The sequence below is a fragment of the Brassica napus genome, chromosome A1, assembly GCF_020379485.1.
Source record: "Brassica napus cultivar Da-Ae chromosome A1, Da-Ae, whole genome shotgun sequence".
NCBI lineage: Eukaryota > Viridiplantae > Streptophyta > Magnoliopsida > Brassicales > Brassicaceae > Brassica > Brassica napus.
The window spans coordinates 8,092,099-8,109,098 of record NC_063434.1 but is presented as its reverse complement, the minus strand read 5'-3'; the positions used below and the strand labels follow the sequence as shown (position 1 = coordinate 8,109,098).

General features: G+C 37.9%; 3 protein-coding genes across 4 annotated transcripts; 1 reads left to right on the top strand and 2 right to left on the bottom strand.

Annotated features, from left to right (window-relative positions):
- The first annotated feature begins 281 nt into the window (after positions 1-281).
- On the top strand, positions 282-4,093 carry LOC106442037 (geranylgeranyl transferase type-2 subunit alpha 1-like). Of its 2 annotated transcripts, XM_048741628.1 has the most exons (9): positions 282-453; positions 573-750; positions 839-1,001; positions 1,289-1,449; positions 1,535-1,639; positions 2,095-2,853; positions 2,932-3,109; positions 3,283-3,454; positions 3,548-4,093. In XM_048741628.1, the coding sequence occupies exons 1-9, from the start codon at positions 309-311 to the stop codon at positions 3,931-3,933; spliced, it is 2,247 nt and encodes a 748-aa protein (XP_048597585.1). In that variant the 5' UTR covers positions 282-308; the 3' UTR covers positions 3,934-4,093. The 2 variants fall into 2 exon arrangements, with proteins under 2 accessions (XP_048597585.1, XP_013739231.2); XM_013883777.3 differs by having other exon boundaries at positions 376-750.
- A 101-nt stretch (positions 4,094-4,194) lies between these two features.
- LOC106442029 (serine/threonine-protein kinase CTR1) lies at positions 4,195-8,947 on the bottom strand. The gene is made up of 12 exons (XM_013883770.3): positions 7,886-8,947; positions 7,498-7,796; positions 7,252-7,396; positions 6,796-6,911; positions 5,851-6,505; positions 5,687-5,755; positions 5,503-5,603; positions 5,325-5,409; positions 5,067-5,234; positions 4,838-4,969; positions 4,563-4,757; positions 4,195-4,485 (listed from the first exon to the last, which is right to left on the bottom strand). The coding sequence occupies exons 1-12, from the start codon at positions 8,744-8,746 to the stop codon at positions 4,459-4,461; spliced, it is 2,853 nt and encodes a 950-aa protein (XP_013739224.2). The 5' UTR covers positions 8,747-8,947; the 3' UTR covers positions 4,195-4,458.
- A 5,395-nt stretch (positions 8,948-14,342) lies between these two features.
- LOC125578556 (GATA transcription factor 25-like) lies at positions 14,343-16,752 on the bottom strand. Its single transcript, XM_048741600.1, has 7 exons — positions 16,199-16,752; positions 16,049-16,135; positions 15,823-15,959; positions 15,121-15,228; positions 14,919-15,024; positions 14,717-14,776; positions 14,343-14,627 (listed from the first exon to the last, which is right to left on the bottom strand). Exons 1-7 carry the CDS (start codon positions 16,508-16,510, stop codon positions 14,505-14,507), a joined length of 933 nt encoding a protein of 310 aa, XP_048597557.1. The 5' UTR covers positions 16,511-16,752; the 3' UTR covers positions 14,343-14,504.
- Positions 16,753-17,000: the final 248 nt, after the last annotated feature.

Here is a 17,000-nt window from a genome sequence, read left to right as displayed (position 1 = left end):
AAAGTTATATTTTTAAATACAAGAAACTTGAAAAATGAAAATTTTATTTTATTTTTTTAAAATCTAAATATCTGAACCCGATCCGAAATAACTGAATCCGAACTAAAAATATCCGAACCTGACCCGAAGTATAAAAATACCCGAACGGATTCTACACCTCTATACTAAAATACCCGAAAATTTAAAATACCCGACCCGAACCTAAACAGATATCCGAAAGCCCATCCCTGTCACGAAGGGTGAGAATTAAAACGACTTCCAAAAACCCGGTTTGTATTCGACTGTACTTTTTCAATTAAACCCGGTTTATGGAGCTTGAAATCATAAACCAGACTCCGATAAAACCCGCTGCTTTCTCAATCAATTGCACGAAGCAACCTCTCTCTCTCTCTCTCTCTCTCTCTCTCTCTCTCTCTCTCTCTCTCGAATCTCGTTGCTACGTGACTCTAGCAGGTGATCTCTCTAGTCTTCTCCTTTTCTGCATCTCTGTTGATCTCTAGAGTTTGATCACGCTCTTCTCTAGATCGAATCTCTGTCTAAGCTTTCTAGTTGTATTCCGAATCTCTGATCAGATCAAAAGTTTGAATCCCACACTCTCGCCTACCTCACATTCGTCTCTTATCATCGGAGAAACATGCACGGCCGTCCAAGGAAGGCTTACAAGCCAGAAGAGGAAGCAGCCTCCGCTGCTAAAGCCGCTAAGCTCCGGGGTCTCCAGTCTCAGTTCATGGCCAATCACCATAACAAAATGTACAAACTTTATCTTAATTTCTCACACAATCGTTCAATGTTTGTGTACTAATGATCAGCTGCTTTCTGGATGTTCTGGGGTTTCTAGTTATACCAAGGAAGCTGTTGACTTGAGCACGAAGCTCTTAGAGATCAACCCTGAGGCGTACACCGCTTGGAACTACCGGAAGCTCGCCGTGGAGGATAAGCTTTCTGGAATCGAATCTGATCCAGACTTGGTCAAGACTATTCTTGATGAAGAACTTAGAGTGGTGAGTTTTCCTGCTCACAAGTTGTACACTTTTGAACTTAGATTGACTTCTTTAGCTTGTATGAATCGCTATTGGTTTAATACTATTAACTCAAATCATTTCAGTGTGATAAGAATACATTATTGATAGATTCTTTGTACTATGTATTCCGAGATTTAAAGTTTATATCTCTTGTTCTGAACTTAGATTAGTTGCTTCACTTTGAAAACTGGTATCCATATACGAAAGATTTTCTCTTTATGAAAGTAGTTGCTCTTTGATTACTGTGAGTTCTGTTGTAAATTCAGGTGGAAAGTGCTTTGAAGCAGAACTTCAAGTCTTATGGTGCTTGGCATCATCGGAAGTGGGTTTTGAGTAAAGGGAATTCCTCCGTAGGGAATGAATTGCGGCTTTTGGATAATTTCCAGAAGCTGGATACCAGGAACTTTCACGCTTGGAACTATCGCAGGTGAAAATTAGGGAGATGCGACATTCTTTGTAAGTATGTCATGTCCATGAAACTTTGCATATTCATGTGTTTGTTCCTTTACCAGGTTTGTTGTGGAGCTAACCAAAAGGTCAGAACAGGATGAGTTGGAGTATACAGACGATATGATTGGTTCCGATTTCAGCAACTATTCTGCTTGGCATAATCGTAGGTATGCATAATATTTAGTAAAATATTTGATTTAAGTAACTATGCTGATTTACATGTTCAAATTCTCTTTCTTTTTGTATTTAAAGAAACTGAGACACTTGTGAACTAGATTGATGGTCGAACGACTTAGATAAAAGGGACTAACAGAACAAAAATGAAGTTCATCCATGAAGAAATTCAATTTGATCATGAACTATAGGGAGCCAATTTGCTCATGAACTATATGAAACTTCCTTCAGTGGAACAATTATTTCTGTCTGGTTTACATGGTCTCTTTAATATTTGGTTGATATAACCACCACAATAATTGAATATTTACGAAAGCCAAGGATTAATTACAAATTCACACTATAGCTCCTCGATTCAGTCAACATCACAAAAGGAGTTTCTCTGCACATCAGCATATTTGCATGTCTAGCTAATAGTAAATCTTTTTGATTGTTTGATATTCTGCAGTGTACTTCTTTCAAGTTTGCTTGCAAGAAAGGCTGACGGTTTCTTACCAAATAAAAAGATTCCTGATGAATATAAACTTGTACAAAATGCTATTTTCACGGACGAAGACGACCAAAGTGGGTGGTTTTATCATCTTTGGCTTCTTGATCAAACTGTTAATGTGGAGACTCCTCTTCTCACTTCCTCATGGCCTTCGCATAGTTCCCGTATCAGTCTCTATGCTGGGTGCTCAAAGGGCTCTTTTTCTAAGCTCACTACTTTTGGTTCTGAGTCGGGTTCTTTTCCACTCGTTCTTTACTTTGATCAAGCTGTTGGTGGAGTCAGTTCGTCTACTGTTACGATTGACTCTGAACTGAAAGGAAATGAGGACCTTGTTTGGGAACCAGTTTCGAAGAAAAACTCTCAGGTGTCTTGTGTATGGGTTGCTCGTCTTAAATATATAAGTTCAGAACCATGCTTTGGCAAGGAATACAAAGTGAAGGTCAGAGTTGGGAACTCTCCAGGAATTGTATCTTCCAGAGGATGTAACTTCAGCGCTTCTTATGAGTTCGTCTTTACAGCGCATGTTCACGACACAGTCGAAGAGTCGTCGCAAGATGGCATTGTTTCATGGAAAGATGGTTTTGATATCTGGGATGCAGAGTCAAAGGATTTGAACGCTCTTGCTACGTTGGATCGATCAAACGCTCAGATGGATTCTAAATGGCGTCAGGAAGCTATAGCGGAAGAGATTGACTTATTTCGTGAATTGCCTGACAGGTATCCTATTTTCTGTCTCGCTTTGATGGGAAAGAGAAACTTGAGTCTTGAACTTTGTGTTCTTTTTTTTATTTTTAGCAAAATTGGAAAGCTCACTCTGGCAAGGCTTTTGATGGCTAAAGCTATGATCTCGGATGATGCTGTTAAGGGTGTTCACTATAACGAAATCCTCGAGCTGTATAAAGATCTAATGGCACTGGATTCTTCGCATTATCAGTACTACAAGGATGAGCACAGCGTAGCTTTACTCCGCAAGGTACTTAAGACTTCTTTTTAGCTGTGAACCACAAGTTGAGATTCTGCTTTAATGAATAGCTGTATTAAATGTTCCCCCATTCTCATGCACGGTTTATGGTTTGATTGTTTGTTTTAGATGTTTTTCGATCTGTTTCATCATACATACTACTCATAAAGTGAATGTTCATGCAGGTGACTTCAAGCACTGAAGACTTGTCAGGCCACCTCTTTCGTTGCAGGAATATGAACAACTCTGTATGTCTACGGCTGAATAACTTATCGCTATCTCGGATAGCCTCTGTCGAGAAGTTGCTGTTTGTCCAAATGTTAGACCTCAGTCACAATGAGCTTCATTCAACTGAAGGTACGTTGCTAAATATGTCCACTGTTTTTCATGCTCATGTCCTCGGTTTCATTTGTTGCATCTGTGATTAAATGGTGTGTATGTGCATCACAGGATTGGAGGCAATGCAACTTCTCTCTTGCCTAAATCTGAGTCACAACAGAATCCGGAGTTTTTCATCTCTGGACTCCCTAAGACATTTGAAACAGCTGAGAGTGTTGGATGTTTCACACAACCACATCGGTGAGCACTCCGTGGACACAACGAGGTACCTGTGCTCTTCACCGCTCTCTAATTCGGAGTGGCCTCAAGATGAAGTCGGTAGCCAGATGCCTAGTTTGGTTACCAAATACTGGGATGCGTATTTCGTTTTAAGAGATTTGAATCTCAAACAGTTAGATATAACAGGCAACGTAATCGCAGGGGACGAGTTCAGCTCTTTTGTTCTCCAAGTTGCGCCAAAGCTCGTATGGCTTGACGGCAAGAAACTTGAGATTTAGATCATAAGCCAAGGTTTTTTTGCTTTATTTATAGATCATCAAACTCCCCAAAGCAATTTGGATTCTCTTGATGGTGCTTGCTGTAGTGATTTGTTTCTCATCAATCTTGTTATATGACCTTTTATAATGACTATGCATCCTCTGAACCGATTCCAAACTATTTTTTTTTTTGTTCATTACACACCAAGTAAACACAATAATAACATTTAATGAACCATATAAAACTGTATGTTGTTTCAGGATACTCGTTTCTCTGTTTCCTTTTGTTACCAATAAATTTTCAATTCAACATAAACTTTTGGTAACATACAACTTGCAAAGATTGCAAACTACAACAAGTGCAAGTATCATGCAACCATCTCCAACCGCAAGAAACCAAATCTCATAATCTTATTCATTGTCTCGCATGTTATGCTCAAAGTCAATACTTAAAACTATACAAGCCAAAAACAAATTAAGAAACCTCCCATTCTTCCAGGCAAGGCCTTGTCTCATTGATTTTTTTTCTCTATCTTAAAGTCAAATTCAGGAGCTAATCAACGCATCTCGCACCTAATTGTTTATGTTAGTACCTTAAAAGCTTTATTTATATTTAAGCTATAGAATGGAGTGGTTTAAGTTGAATTTACCCCTTTGTCTCCACCCATTTGGATCAGCTGCACTGGAGACTTTAGTAGCTTCTTCAGTGTGTCCACTATGCCACCAAATGCTGGCCGCTGAGCCGGCTCATCTGCCCAGCAAGCTTCCATTAGAGATACCAAAACAGGAGATGTATTGGGAGGGATTATAAGCCTCCTGTTTTGGAATGCTACAGCTCCAACCACCTGATCAGCATACCAAGACTCAAATTTAGAACTCTAATACTAATGAACAACATATGTGAAGAGGGAGAGGTGTTGGTTACCTGAGCAGGACTGAGTCCATTCCAGGGCTGTTGCAAAGTAATCAACTCCCATAGGACAACTCCGAAACTGTAAACATCTGATTTCTCATTTGTCGGCTCTCCTCTAAGAAACTCTGGAGCCATCCACTCAGGCTGTTAAGACAAACCAAAGAGAAGAAGTTTCACATGTATAAGAACATTTTTTACCACTTCCACGTACTGGAGTAATTATATCTTAAAGAGATCTTACTGTTCCTGCAACAGACTTTGATGGTATGAAAGTATTTGCCTTGAATCTTGACAGTCCAAAATCGCAAACCTTCACTGTCCAGTTCTTATCAACCAATAGATTTGGAGATTTCAAGTCCCAATGAACTACAGGAGGATTAAGACAGTGTAGGTAGTTGAGCCCCTTTGCCTGTTCCAGTAAAACACATATTCAGTTTCAAATTTAACTCAGAAAGACAGATTAGAAGATCAAAAAACAAAAACTGAAAAAATCACAAACCACATCCAACGCCATACGTAGCCTCCTCCTATGATCTAGCAACTCCCCAGACGCTGGCCTATGGATGAGCCGAAAAAGACTGCCCCTATCTCAAAAGAACAAGATAAAAAAACATAAGCAACTCGGTAATGCAGACGTTTAAGATGAAAACAAACATCATGATGGAATGAGGTTTTACCTTGGCAAATATTCTGTTACTATAGACAAACGGGTTCGGTCCGTGACAGCACCCATGAATAGAACAACATTTGGGTGACGCACACGTTTCATTATTGCAACCTTCACATGATTGAGAGTTTCAGAGTTGTTTCAAAGTTATTACATGGGAGTTAGCTATTCAAAAGAGATGCTTATTTACATACCTCTCTGAGAAACTCTCTGAACTGGTCATCATGGAAGTCTTGGATTGATAAGATTTTGACAGCGACATCCTTAAACAAGAAACAAGAACTTGGTTAGCTTCTTGCGCAGAAAAATCTTATTTCAAATGAAGTGAGAGTTAAAGCATTTAAATAGTGAAACCTACTGATCCATGCCACTCAGCACGATGAACAGTTCCAAATGAACCAGCACCCACACGCTCTTTGATATGCAACTCATCCCATGAGATCTCAAGCCAATCAGATGCTAAAGAAGGCTCAATACTCAAGAACGGTGAGATAGCATCAACAGGTAACCTGACTTTCTTATCTTTCCGAGTCTCAGCTTCAGCTATCTCTTGTTCAACTGGTAACTCTCCATTTCCCTGCTTGATGACATTGTTTTCAACAGGATCTTCTAATAGAGAGTTCTCCTCTTTACAAGTTTCTTGTGAGGCAGTCTTGTCTTCACTTAGTTTTGGTATATCAAGTGGTAGAGCAGGTCGAACAATAGATTCGGTTGAAACCGTTGAAGATGCTTTAGTGAAGCAAACTTGCTCAACATGAGCACAACATTTTGTCTCTGCAATGTTGGGTAACTCAGTGTCTTTGTGAACATGGCCTTGAATGCTCTCGGAAAGAGCGCATGAAGGCTTTGACTCAGTGTGACAAGGAGACGTGCTACGCACGAAAGGCCTTGAAACTTCTGTAAGATGACTCATCCGAAGAGGTGAAGGAATCTGAGAGTGTGTTCCACCGTTGATAGTAGAGTCTGGATCATGGACGTTTCCTGGTTTTCCGATAAGGTCAACAACATATTCCCTGTAAAGAAAAGATATTAAACCACGCAAAAAAAAATGGAACACAAACTCAAAAAGCAACTAAAATACTCCAAAGCTAGGTACTACTAGTAAGCACAGAATCAAGGACATACACAAGGAGACCCCTGGAGAGCAGAGACCCAATCTGTTAGTAAAACATAAAGAGACCATAAGTGTTTTAAGCAGAAGCAGGCTAAACACTTCCTAAACCCAAAACTAAAAATAGGCATGAGAAAGTGTTTTGCTAACAGCCAGTGGGGAGGGTTTAAAAGCTTTTGAGCACTATCAAACCTTGAAAGCTTCTTTTCATCGTCGATCTTGACAAGGCAACAAGACTGGTGGTTCTCTTTACAGTACCTGCAACCTCTAGCTATCCGACATGGCAAACCAATGTAATCAGCCAGTTTCTGCATATTCAAGGTGAGCAAAGTCAGCATCCAATACCATATACATGTAACTGGTAACTAATAAAAGGAATATGAGATGATAGGAACAACTATCTATAGAATTTAGCGGAATGAAATAGCATTCCACTTATTCCATAACTTTTTCAACTTGGAAATTATTTTTTTCCTAGAAGGATATGAGATGATATGGATCCATTTTATTTTAACTGGTGAATATTTTGAAGAATGTAAGAGAATTAAGCATTCAAGAAGATTCATCTTATTTCATAAAAATGCATGCATTTCAGTTGCATCCAAATACACTTTGCCTAATCAAGTGTAGAAAGTCCATATGTCTGACCTTAAATAAGATGGCACGGTGCCGACACAGCCCCATGGTTAGACTACCTATAGGAAGTATAATACATTTCCGAAACTCCTTCAGTCTATTGCTAACCAGTTTCCATCTCTTCTGGAGATCACCTTGCTCCATCTGAAAGTTCCCTCTATAAAAAACCTCCACTACCTCAGCACACACACACACACATATATATATATATATATATATATCAAGGAGAAGATACAGAATAAGAAGAGAGAGTGTTACCCCATGTAAACAGCAACGAGTCTTCCAAGCTGCTCCACGAGTACTAACATGTTTTCAGAAGCACAGTAGAGCTCATGTGCCTTGTCTTCCATTTCTTTAAGACGAGAGTCTTCACGTCTGTCTATTAAAACAACTTCCATTGATGTATCGCTAGGCTCTGTCTCCTTAAGTAGCAGAAGAGATGGTAATTTTTTTCCTTCTTCAGAATCGTTACACATCAACCAAAGATATGGATCCATCCCTAGTATGCTGTAAAACCCATCTGCTATCTTGTCACTGTATGATAAACAACCACTTACCTGTAAAAAAAAAAACAAAAAATAATAATCACAATTTTTCCTAATTAAATTAAATCTCATCAAATGTTAAAAGGCATGTGAGTACATACCCAGAAACGGTAAGAGATAGTCTCTGTGCTCTGTATCTGAACAGAGTCACCACCAAGATTAGCTTGAGAACTTAGCCTCCTAGCAAGCGTGACCTGCAAGTAATAGCCTTCCTTTGACTTCTGCGCTAGGGTTTGCTCTTTGCTCTCGTCCCTAACCTCAGCTTCTCGCTCCTCCTCCTTTGCCACGGAGACACGTGTAGTGGTCGAGGTCTCTCTCGCTTCTGTCGGACTTGAGAAGCTTGAGAAGTTCCCGTCCACCGTCGTCCCGGAGAAGAAACTCCCGGCGAAGCTGCTCTCACTAGACATTCTTGGAAGAGAAACCTCCCTATCGAAGCTCCGGTCAATGTTCCGTTCGTTAATGTTCACCGTTCTTGCAGAAGAAGACGACGCAGCCGCCGCGACGATGGAATCCGGCGAATCAGAAGCCGACGAAGAAGGAAGCAGATGCTCTCTCTCCTCATCGCCTTCGCTGGATATAGAGATACGCGTGGGCCTCACGTGTCCCGTGGGCCTCACGTGTCCTGTGGTGGTAGAGGAGCGAGAGAGTTTGGCCTTCTTCTCCGCAAGCCACTCGTAGAAAGCCGCGAGATGCTGCTGCTGCTGCTTCTTCTCCGAGATACGATCATCAGAGAGACCGTTCAAGAGATCCGAAACTGCAGAGTTAGAAGAAGGGAACACAACCTCCTCCTTCTCCTTCTCCTTGTTCGGATCTCCGGCGCCTCCATTAGGTTTCTTACTTTCGAAACCAAAACTCTCCACAGACGGTGAAGACTTCTTGTCGTGATCAGTCTTGTGAGAAAACGGATCGAACCCGCGATCCGGAAACTGCCGGGGGAAGAAGTAAGTCGTGCGGTGAGGCATATGAGAAACTTTTCAGACAAGAAAAGTCTTGAAATCGGAGGTTCTGGTGTGGACAAAGGAGATGTGTTTGGTCGGATCAAGAAGCGTTTGAGATTGCACGAGGATAGGAAGGGAGAAGAAGAAAAGTAAAGAAGCAAATGGGGAATAAAATATTTGAATTATAGAAAAAAATAAAAAAATGGACAATTTTAAAAGTCTTTAAAATGAGAGAGGGAAGGAAAGAGGGAGAAACTTTATGTGACGAGCTTACACGTAATGTATTCATGCAATAGGATGATGACACGTGGATTTGTGATCTTACTCATGCATTGCTTGGTTCATGAGCGCAGTTTTGTTACTTTATGAGGTAAGGAGAGTATGGGATCACTTTCTTTTTATTGTCAAAGGTAAGGATGACTCACGCGAGTCACGAGTTAACGAGAAGACGACACTGTAACATAAATCAAGTAAAAATCACGCAGAAATGAACCGAATCATATATCATATCTAATTATATAAAAAAATGTTGGAGTCTCTCCTGCTTTGCCACATCAGAAAGTCGAAGTCCATAGTGTTGACACGTGTCCGCGTACGCAGCGTTTCATTAAAACGTAAATACAATTTGTTTGGGCTTTTATTATATCTGGGCTTTCATGTTGTACGTATAAACCCAAGTATGTTTCCAGTTTTTATGTCTGCGTAAAGAAGACGTCACCGCCGCGTCGATCCAAGTACAGGCCACCGCCTCTTACCAGAAGAGGTGTACCGGTCTAAGCTTTCATTGGATCTCCGTCATCTACGTTCTCATTCACTCCATTAAACCACCACCTTCATTAACTCGCATTCAATAGCACCTTCACCCTCGATGGTTACAAAAGTTATTCTATAAATAAAGAGGTAAGCTTCGCCGAAATTCATCAATCATCATAATACTTTGCTTCAGTATGGAGATTTCTTCATAGAAATAATTGTTGTTATTAGTCTCTCTGTTTTATTCCCTCTTCTCTCCTCATACGTTCATCATTACATTACTTCGTTCGTCCCACACTTTCAAAATTTTAGGATCTATCTTTGAAGTGGTAATCAAAGTTGAAAATTTGATTAACGGATCAAATACAAAACCAGGAGAAGTAGCTTGGAAGAAAGAAAGGAGTATGAATTAGAGGGAGAAGAAACTGAGACAGAGCATCAGCAATTCGGATGGAATTAAGACCAAACGTTTTTTTTTTGTTCTCAAAAGTAGTCAAGGTTGTTATTATTATGTTGCTGTATCAATGGCGAGTTATACGATGGTCTTTGGTGGTCTTTGTGGACTAAGTTAAGAATAACGCTTCTGTTGGTGTGTTAATGGCGAGTTATACGATGGTTCCAGCTTCTGCCCAAGGTTTTGCCGTATTATTTTCCGAGTTCACCCTTAAAACAACTCAAACGTCAAAACAGGATATATGTAGGGAAACAAGATAGAAAAAAGAGTCGGAGAGATTTGGAAAACAAATATTTTTTGCAGGACTTACGATGGGAAGTCGTAGAGACGCAAAATATTGTCTTTGCAAGAGCACGGCAAAACTGGCTTGGTTTCTTCATCATGTACGCCAGAGGTTCTTCTCTGATGAATAGTTTATGGCGATGAGGTTCTTATTAGATAGAGTTCTTGGCACTGCTCTGAATCGCTGATGCTCTGCAGAGACTTAGTTCTTACTCTTCACCATCTGAATTTAGCTCTTACCCTGGTCTCAACTGCTCTCGGAACCATCGAATTCATTGGCAAGGCAACTCCGTCTCTCGCTGGAAAGCCGGAAACCAGGTAGGTATTACTGAGCTTACAACACTGTGGTTATGGATTATGACACTCATCTGTATTAAATTCCCTTGAGATACCTTTTCTTTGAAAAAAAATAAAGTTCCCTTTAGATATGTGAGCTTGATTATAAGATTGATGTGAATATGCTGCTCGGTTCTCATTTTCATGTTCTTAATGACTTAGAATTCAGTGATACAACAATTGAGTTAGTGTTATACAGCTTTCTGGTTTCAATTCATTTTCATCTGTTTAGTTGTTGATTAATCTTATTCCTGTTTGTTTTTCATTGCCTTCAAACCCTCTACTTAGGCTTAGATTGACCCAAAGATGGTTGGAGGTATTGAGATTCCATTTATAATAAGTAACAGCTTATATTCGTATCATCCGGATCCTTATATTCGTATTCCTATGATTTCGTTTACAGGAACTGACAACACCCATTACTTGGCACTGGTACTTGAAACATCTCATTACTTGCAGTGAAAGCAACCGGCTCTAATGCTTGGATGTCTTGGATACAGGTTCACGAAGACACAATAGGTAGCATCCCACTAATTATCATCCACTCTAATGTTTCGGCAACAACATCAATTGCAAAACTACAATCACTATTATTTTGATACTCTTCACTCTGTTTACATTTTTACATTTCGTCCACATACAACTCTCATTTTATACTATAAATTATCTAACATGTGTGCAAACATATAAAAATAATAGAAATAGATTGTACACCCATAATATTGATAGGTAAAAAAGTATACATCGCAAATTCTAATGTAAGGACATGTATATTAATCAATAACATTTTTAAATTTCATAAATAATATATACGGAAAGAGTCAAAAAATAATAACCAACCCATAACATTCTCTTCCTACGATCAACACTCTAATCGACAATAAAAAAAAGTAAATATAAACATAGATTCACAATTACTTAAAAATAAAATATATAATTATATAGTCGAATAAGAGACACAATATAAAATAATGTAAAAATGAATAAATCAACAATTCTACATCACTGAAATAAAAACATAATAAAACTTCAAATAAACAATCTTATTAATCCTAAGAAAAAATTAGTTAATTGTAATGCGAATGAAAGTAAATAAATATTAACAATCAATAAAATGATGAATCATATTAATATAAAACAAAATATTTTAAAATAAAACAAATATTAGACAAAAATCAAACATATTTACTTTAACAATTTAAATTATTTTTAAATTATCATCCCGCCCGTAGGGCGGGCCGGTCCTAGTAGTAATATATATTAAAAGAAAAAAAGCAATAACCAGCAAAGATTTCAATATTAAATATCTCACAATTTAAAAAACAATTATATTAAAATAAATAAATGTTCAGATACTCATCCATTTAAAATTAGTTGGTTTATTAATTATTGTGAAATACTTGAAAATCCCTTCAAAGAAACTGCTCTGACATAAAATGTAATAATAGTGAATAGAATCATTTTATTTATTAAAACAAAAAGCATGACTTCTTTAATGTGTGATATTTTATTTTGGACTATTTCTTAAAAAATTATCACACTTAATTATTATATCATTTATTTTTATAATAAATATAATCACAAATATATTTTATTAATATCTTAACAAAATCAATAATATACTATTTTAAGGAGAATTTCAATTTTTTTACTATTAATATATGCTAAATTCAAAAATATTTATTCAGGACCAATCAATTTAATATAATTAAATATACCAAATGATTTATAAAAAAAATATTTAAACCATTAATCTAATAATAATTAACAATATTATTAATTATTAATTATTTTTAGGCCATTAATTATTTTGTAGGTCATGTCATTAACAAAAAACAATTCATATATTATGCAATCATAATTTACAATTCTCTCAGTTCAATTTGAAAAAGCATGTTGCGTGGATCAAAACCTAGTTATATTGTTTAAAATTAAATTAATTCGAATATAACGAATCTGCATTCCATCGAAAGTAAATTGAAACCACATCAAGTCATATTTTATTTTCCGTCTTAACTGAAAAGAAAATCGAAAACATAAATAAAGTAAAAGCGTAAATCATAGTATTATTCACTCTTACTAAAAAGAAACATAAACCAACGTCTAAAAAAAAAAAAAAAAAAACATAAACCAACGTGTTCTTGCGGATCAATCTTTGAGTTCTTGTTTTTTGTTTAGTTTCGGATTTTTTGTAACTGATTATTAATTACGGACAAGTTGTATACAGTTATTAAGTAATGTAATATATTCAGAAAAGCATATCTATTTGTCTCTTCGCTAAGGCGAAAAAACGTATTGGCTTTTACACATACAAAATAACCAAAAGGAAGAAATATATGTGAATATGTAACATAAGACTTGTGATTTCACTTGCTTTATCTCTAAGAGATATTTTTCGGTGGTATGTGATGTGAAGGCTTTTTCTGAATCTCTTTTGAATCGTAGAGAACGATTTCAACACGAGAACGTATATTATTTGTGTTCGAGTCTACACAACAACATTTTTTGACGATTACTAAAAAACACTTCGAACATGTTCGGAAACAACCATTTTCTATTAGAGCGAAAATGTAACTTGTAAAACGCTAGCACAACAAAAAGTAATCCCCACAATAATAGTTAGAGACAGGGTTGGGTTGATATCACAAGAGTGTTTATCTGTTTCGTTACCTTTAGCCTTAGATTTGGTGAAGCCATCAGAATTAACTCGTGACTCATACACTAGTTTCAGTTGAACAAATTGTATCTAGACCATTTGTTTAATACATGAATGGACCTCTTTCATACTGTCAAAGATAAACCATTACTTTATTCGGTTAGTTTTAAATTATTAAATTTAACAAACCAAAAGACAGAAACTAGAGGGCAACGAGCTCGTCACGAGGGTCGATTTACTTTAAAGAGAGTCCTTCTCGAATAATCTCATCATAAATCCGATGAATAAACTATTGCATAAACACTATATTATACTACTAATTTATATTGTTGAAAGAAGAATAAAGAACACCATAGAAATGTTGTTGGACGGTTCTCTTTCTTCAATACACTTTTGTGTGATTTGTATATGTATTAATATGTCCAGATTATTGTTGTTAGTAGATAATCTAATTAATGGTCCCAAGCCGGGTATGTAACACACGTGGGTTTGGTATATGGTGCATGCATGTGTACACGTATTCTCTATAGGGTTCAGATCGAAGATGCATAGTCGGATAGTCCCATTACTGCTCCTCAGAGCCGTGGTCCTTGCGTTGGCTTGGTGTTATCATACTTTCGATAGAACATTTTATAGAAGTAAACTCGATTTTATGCATACCCGGTTCTAACCCAATATCAATCAGTTTACATTAAATGGTTCTAACAGAATCAGATATACCAGGATTTGTATTTTGTTCAGATTTCATGGCCTTATAGCCTTTATCGGATTCAGTACCTGTCGTTATTTCCTCTTAAGACGAGAGGTCCACTTACCCAAAAACAACAAAGGAAAAGGTCCATGACAACCAGTTAGACAAGTGGTTTAGTCTCAATTTATGGTCTTGTTCAATGAATGTATTTGTGCATTTATGATTTAGTCTTGTTTAGTGAGTTTGTGTGGTATATCTACAGTCGATTAGTTTGTGCTATCTTTTCCTAAATCATAGATCAAGATACCTGAACATCTTTTATTCTTGTTGCAACAATTTAGTTATATCTTTTTATATTTGTTGCCTCTAAATCTTCAACTTAGGCCACAGAAAAGATATTCACTCTACATTGGATAATGGTTACACACACAGTGCAACACAATTCCAATCATCAAGCTTTTGAAACCATTAATATCTGATATTGTAAATTCGATTTTTTGTGTTCAGTTATGGTCACTATAATACATGTGGTGGTGAGGAGATAAAATCATACAGAAGAACAGCTGATACTACAAGGATCTCGTCTATCTTCTGATTCTTATCACAGTGTTTAGTGATTACCTAACAGATTAGATTGATCCCCATTAGCAAGAGAAACCAAGACAGCGTGTCCTTCAACAGTTGCAGGTTCAGAGTTCGAGTTGTTAGCACCGGCATCACTCCCTCCTTCGACCTACAATTTTTAAACAATCAATGAAGCCTGTTTTATTATTGCCATTCTGCAAAAAAACTAGAGACGCAGAGGGATAATAAAATGCTTACAGGTTTTATTATTGCCATCTGATTCTCTTCTGTTCTCTTAGAGAGATCTCTCAATGTACCCTATACAAGAATTAAGCAATTTAGAACGTCAAAACACATTGACTAGATATCAGTATATCTTGCTATCTGAAGATTATGAAAACAAAATGTATGGGGAAATAGAATGAGTAGGTGATGGCACTTTGTGGAGATTCATACGCACCCTGTTAGTCCAAAAGAGTCCACAGGCATTGCAGAGAGTTCTGGGGCCTGAAGGGCCACGTCGCATCATCGGTGTACAACTGGAACTAATGCCGCAATGAGTACACCTACGGGCGTAAGACACATTCACATTTAAAGTAAGAGCAAGAAGAATTTTGAACAAAAGTTGCAGAAGCGGTTAAATGGCAGAGGCCAAAACGCACAGTATTTCTGGACGGCTATCATCTTGTGCAGAGTCTTGATCTGTGCCCGAGTTATAAGCCCCCTCGGTCATCTTTGCAGAGGTGAATTGACCTTTATTACGTGCCATTCTGGTAAAAAACTAAAAAAGGTCAGAGCTATTGAAAAGGTTGACAAATAGAGACATGTTGATTATTCCCAATTAAAGCTAACTATTACACTAACCACAGCTCAGTTCTATCCTACTCAAGCAGCTACAAACATATCCTTATATATTAATAGAAGGCCATGGACACTGAAACCTGAGCCACTACATAAGAACCTACATGGCCACCAAACTTTTTAACAATAGTTAGCTTTTCTTTTAACCCATAGCACACAAATACGTTGAAGTATTTAACAAACCACATCACCGCTAACAACAAAGAAACTTTCCAGCTTAGCTATAGCCTATAGTATACTACGTTATTGATCTCAAGAAATGTGAAAGACATATGTCCAGCCTCTTCAAAGGAGTACCCATCATATAATCCATTTCCTAACAGACAAATGTGACATTAGTATATACTACTCAAGCTCTAAAGGTCTTTGCTAATACCCCACTTGCAACAAAGCTACCTTTTACCAAGAGTGCCCCTAGGCCTAAGAACTTGGTTAACTCAAAGAGTGATCCGCACCTCAATCTTAAAATAACAACGGCTAAAAAAGCTTAGAAAACCCCTGACCTTAACGCCACTTCCTGGCGAACACCATATCGTACTTTCTTCTCGAAACATCTAGCATTCCTCTTCTTCCGAAACCTATCCAATGACTGTGCCCGTTGCGGATGGCTATAGCGGTTCTGGTATTCCACAACAGCAGGCTAAAAAAAACAACGGAACAAAAAAAAAAAAACATAACTGAATGTCACCATTGTGCAGGATTTGAACACAAACAAACAACGAAACTTACCATATGATTCTGTGGAGCTAGCTCCATCCCCTGCTGCACAGAAGAGAGCTCAGTAGAACCACCCAACAGCGACAACACAGCATCAACCTACCAAATCAAAGATTAGCTCAAAGCAGAAAAGTGCACACTACTAACACGCAAAGTAATCACCTTTTCAGGACCAACAGCATCAAAAACGTAAACTTGACCACGGAACGAGATCGTTAGCTGATTAGCTCCCTCCATCGGCCGTGAGCCTAGTAACTCGGATCCCTCGGATCGGTGAGGCACCAAGTGAGAGCCATCGGGGATCAAATCGGAGGCGGCGTAGATGGAGTCGGGATGAGGGATATCGTCCATATCGTCGTAAGGAATGTGACCAGCGGAGGCTGCGGAGGCGGAGACATGGTCTTCGACAACGGTGGCGGAGCTGGTGCCGATCTGATTAGGGTTAATCTCGGGTTGGGTATGGTGACCAAACATCGTGAGCTGCCAAAAAGAGAGGAGCTTTTCGCATTGATTGGAAGCGAGAGATGGGAGTGGAGAAGAAAGCCCTAACCCTAATTGCAAAAAGAGAGAAGGGAAGAAATAGTTGACAGAGAAAAGTGCAGTACAGAGAGAGAGAGAGATGGTGATCGGCGCGTGTGGAGGAGAGAGATTGGCCGTGGTGGAATTTACCGACGGTAAAACGGTGACTTGAGAGGTAAATAAATCGCAGCAACTTCTGAGACGACTCGATGAACTCCCACTCAATGGACTTTTCACCTGTTGGCTTTTGGGCCGTTCGATTATGTTTCCTTTATACTCCAGAGCCCCATTAAGGTTCACTTATTATCTTTTTTTTTTAATAAAGAATTTCTCAAAACTGCGATTTTTTTTAGTGTTTTCTAAATTTAAGATTGATATTTGCATTAACATGAGTTTCTTAAGATTTTTTTTAAAATATTAATGTTTTAATAGATAAGATAATGTC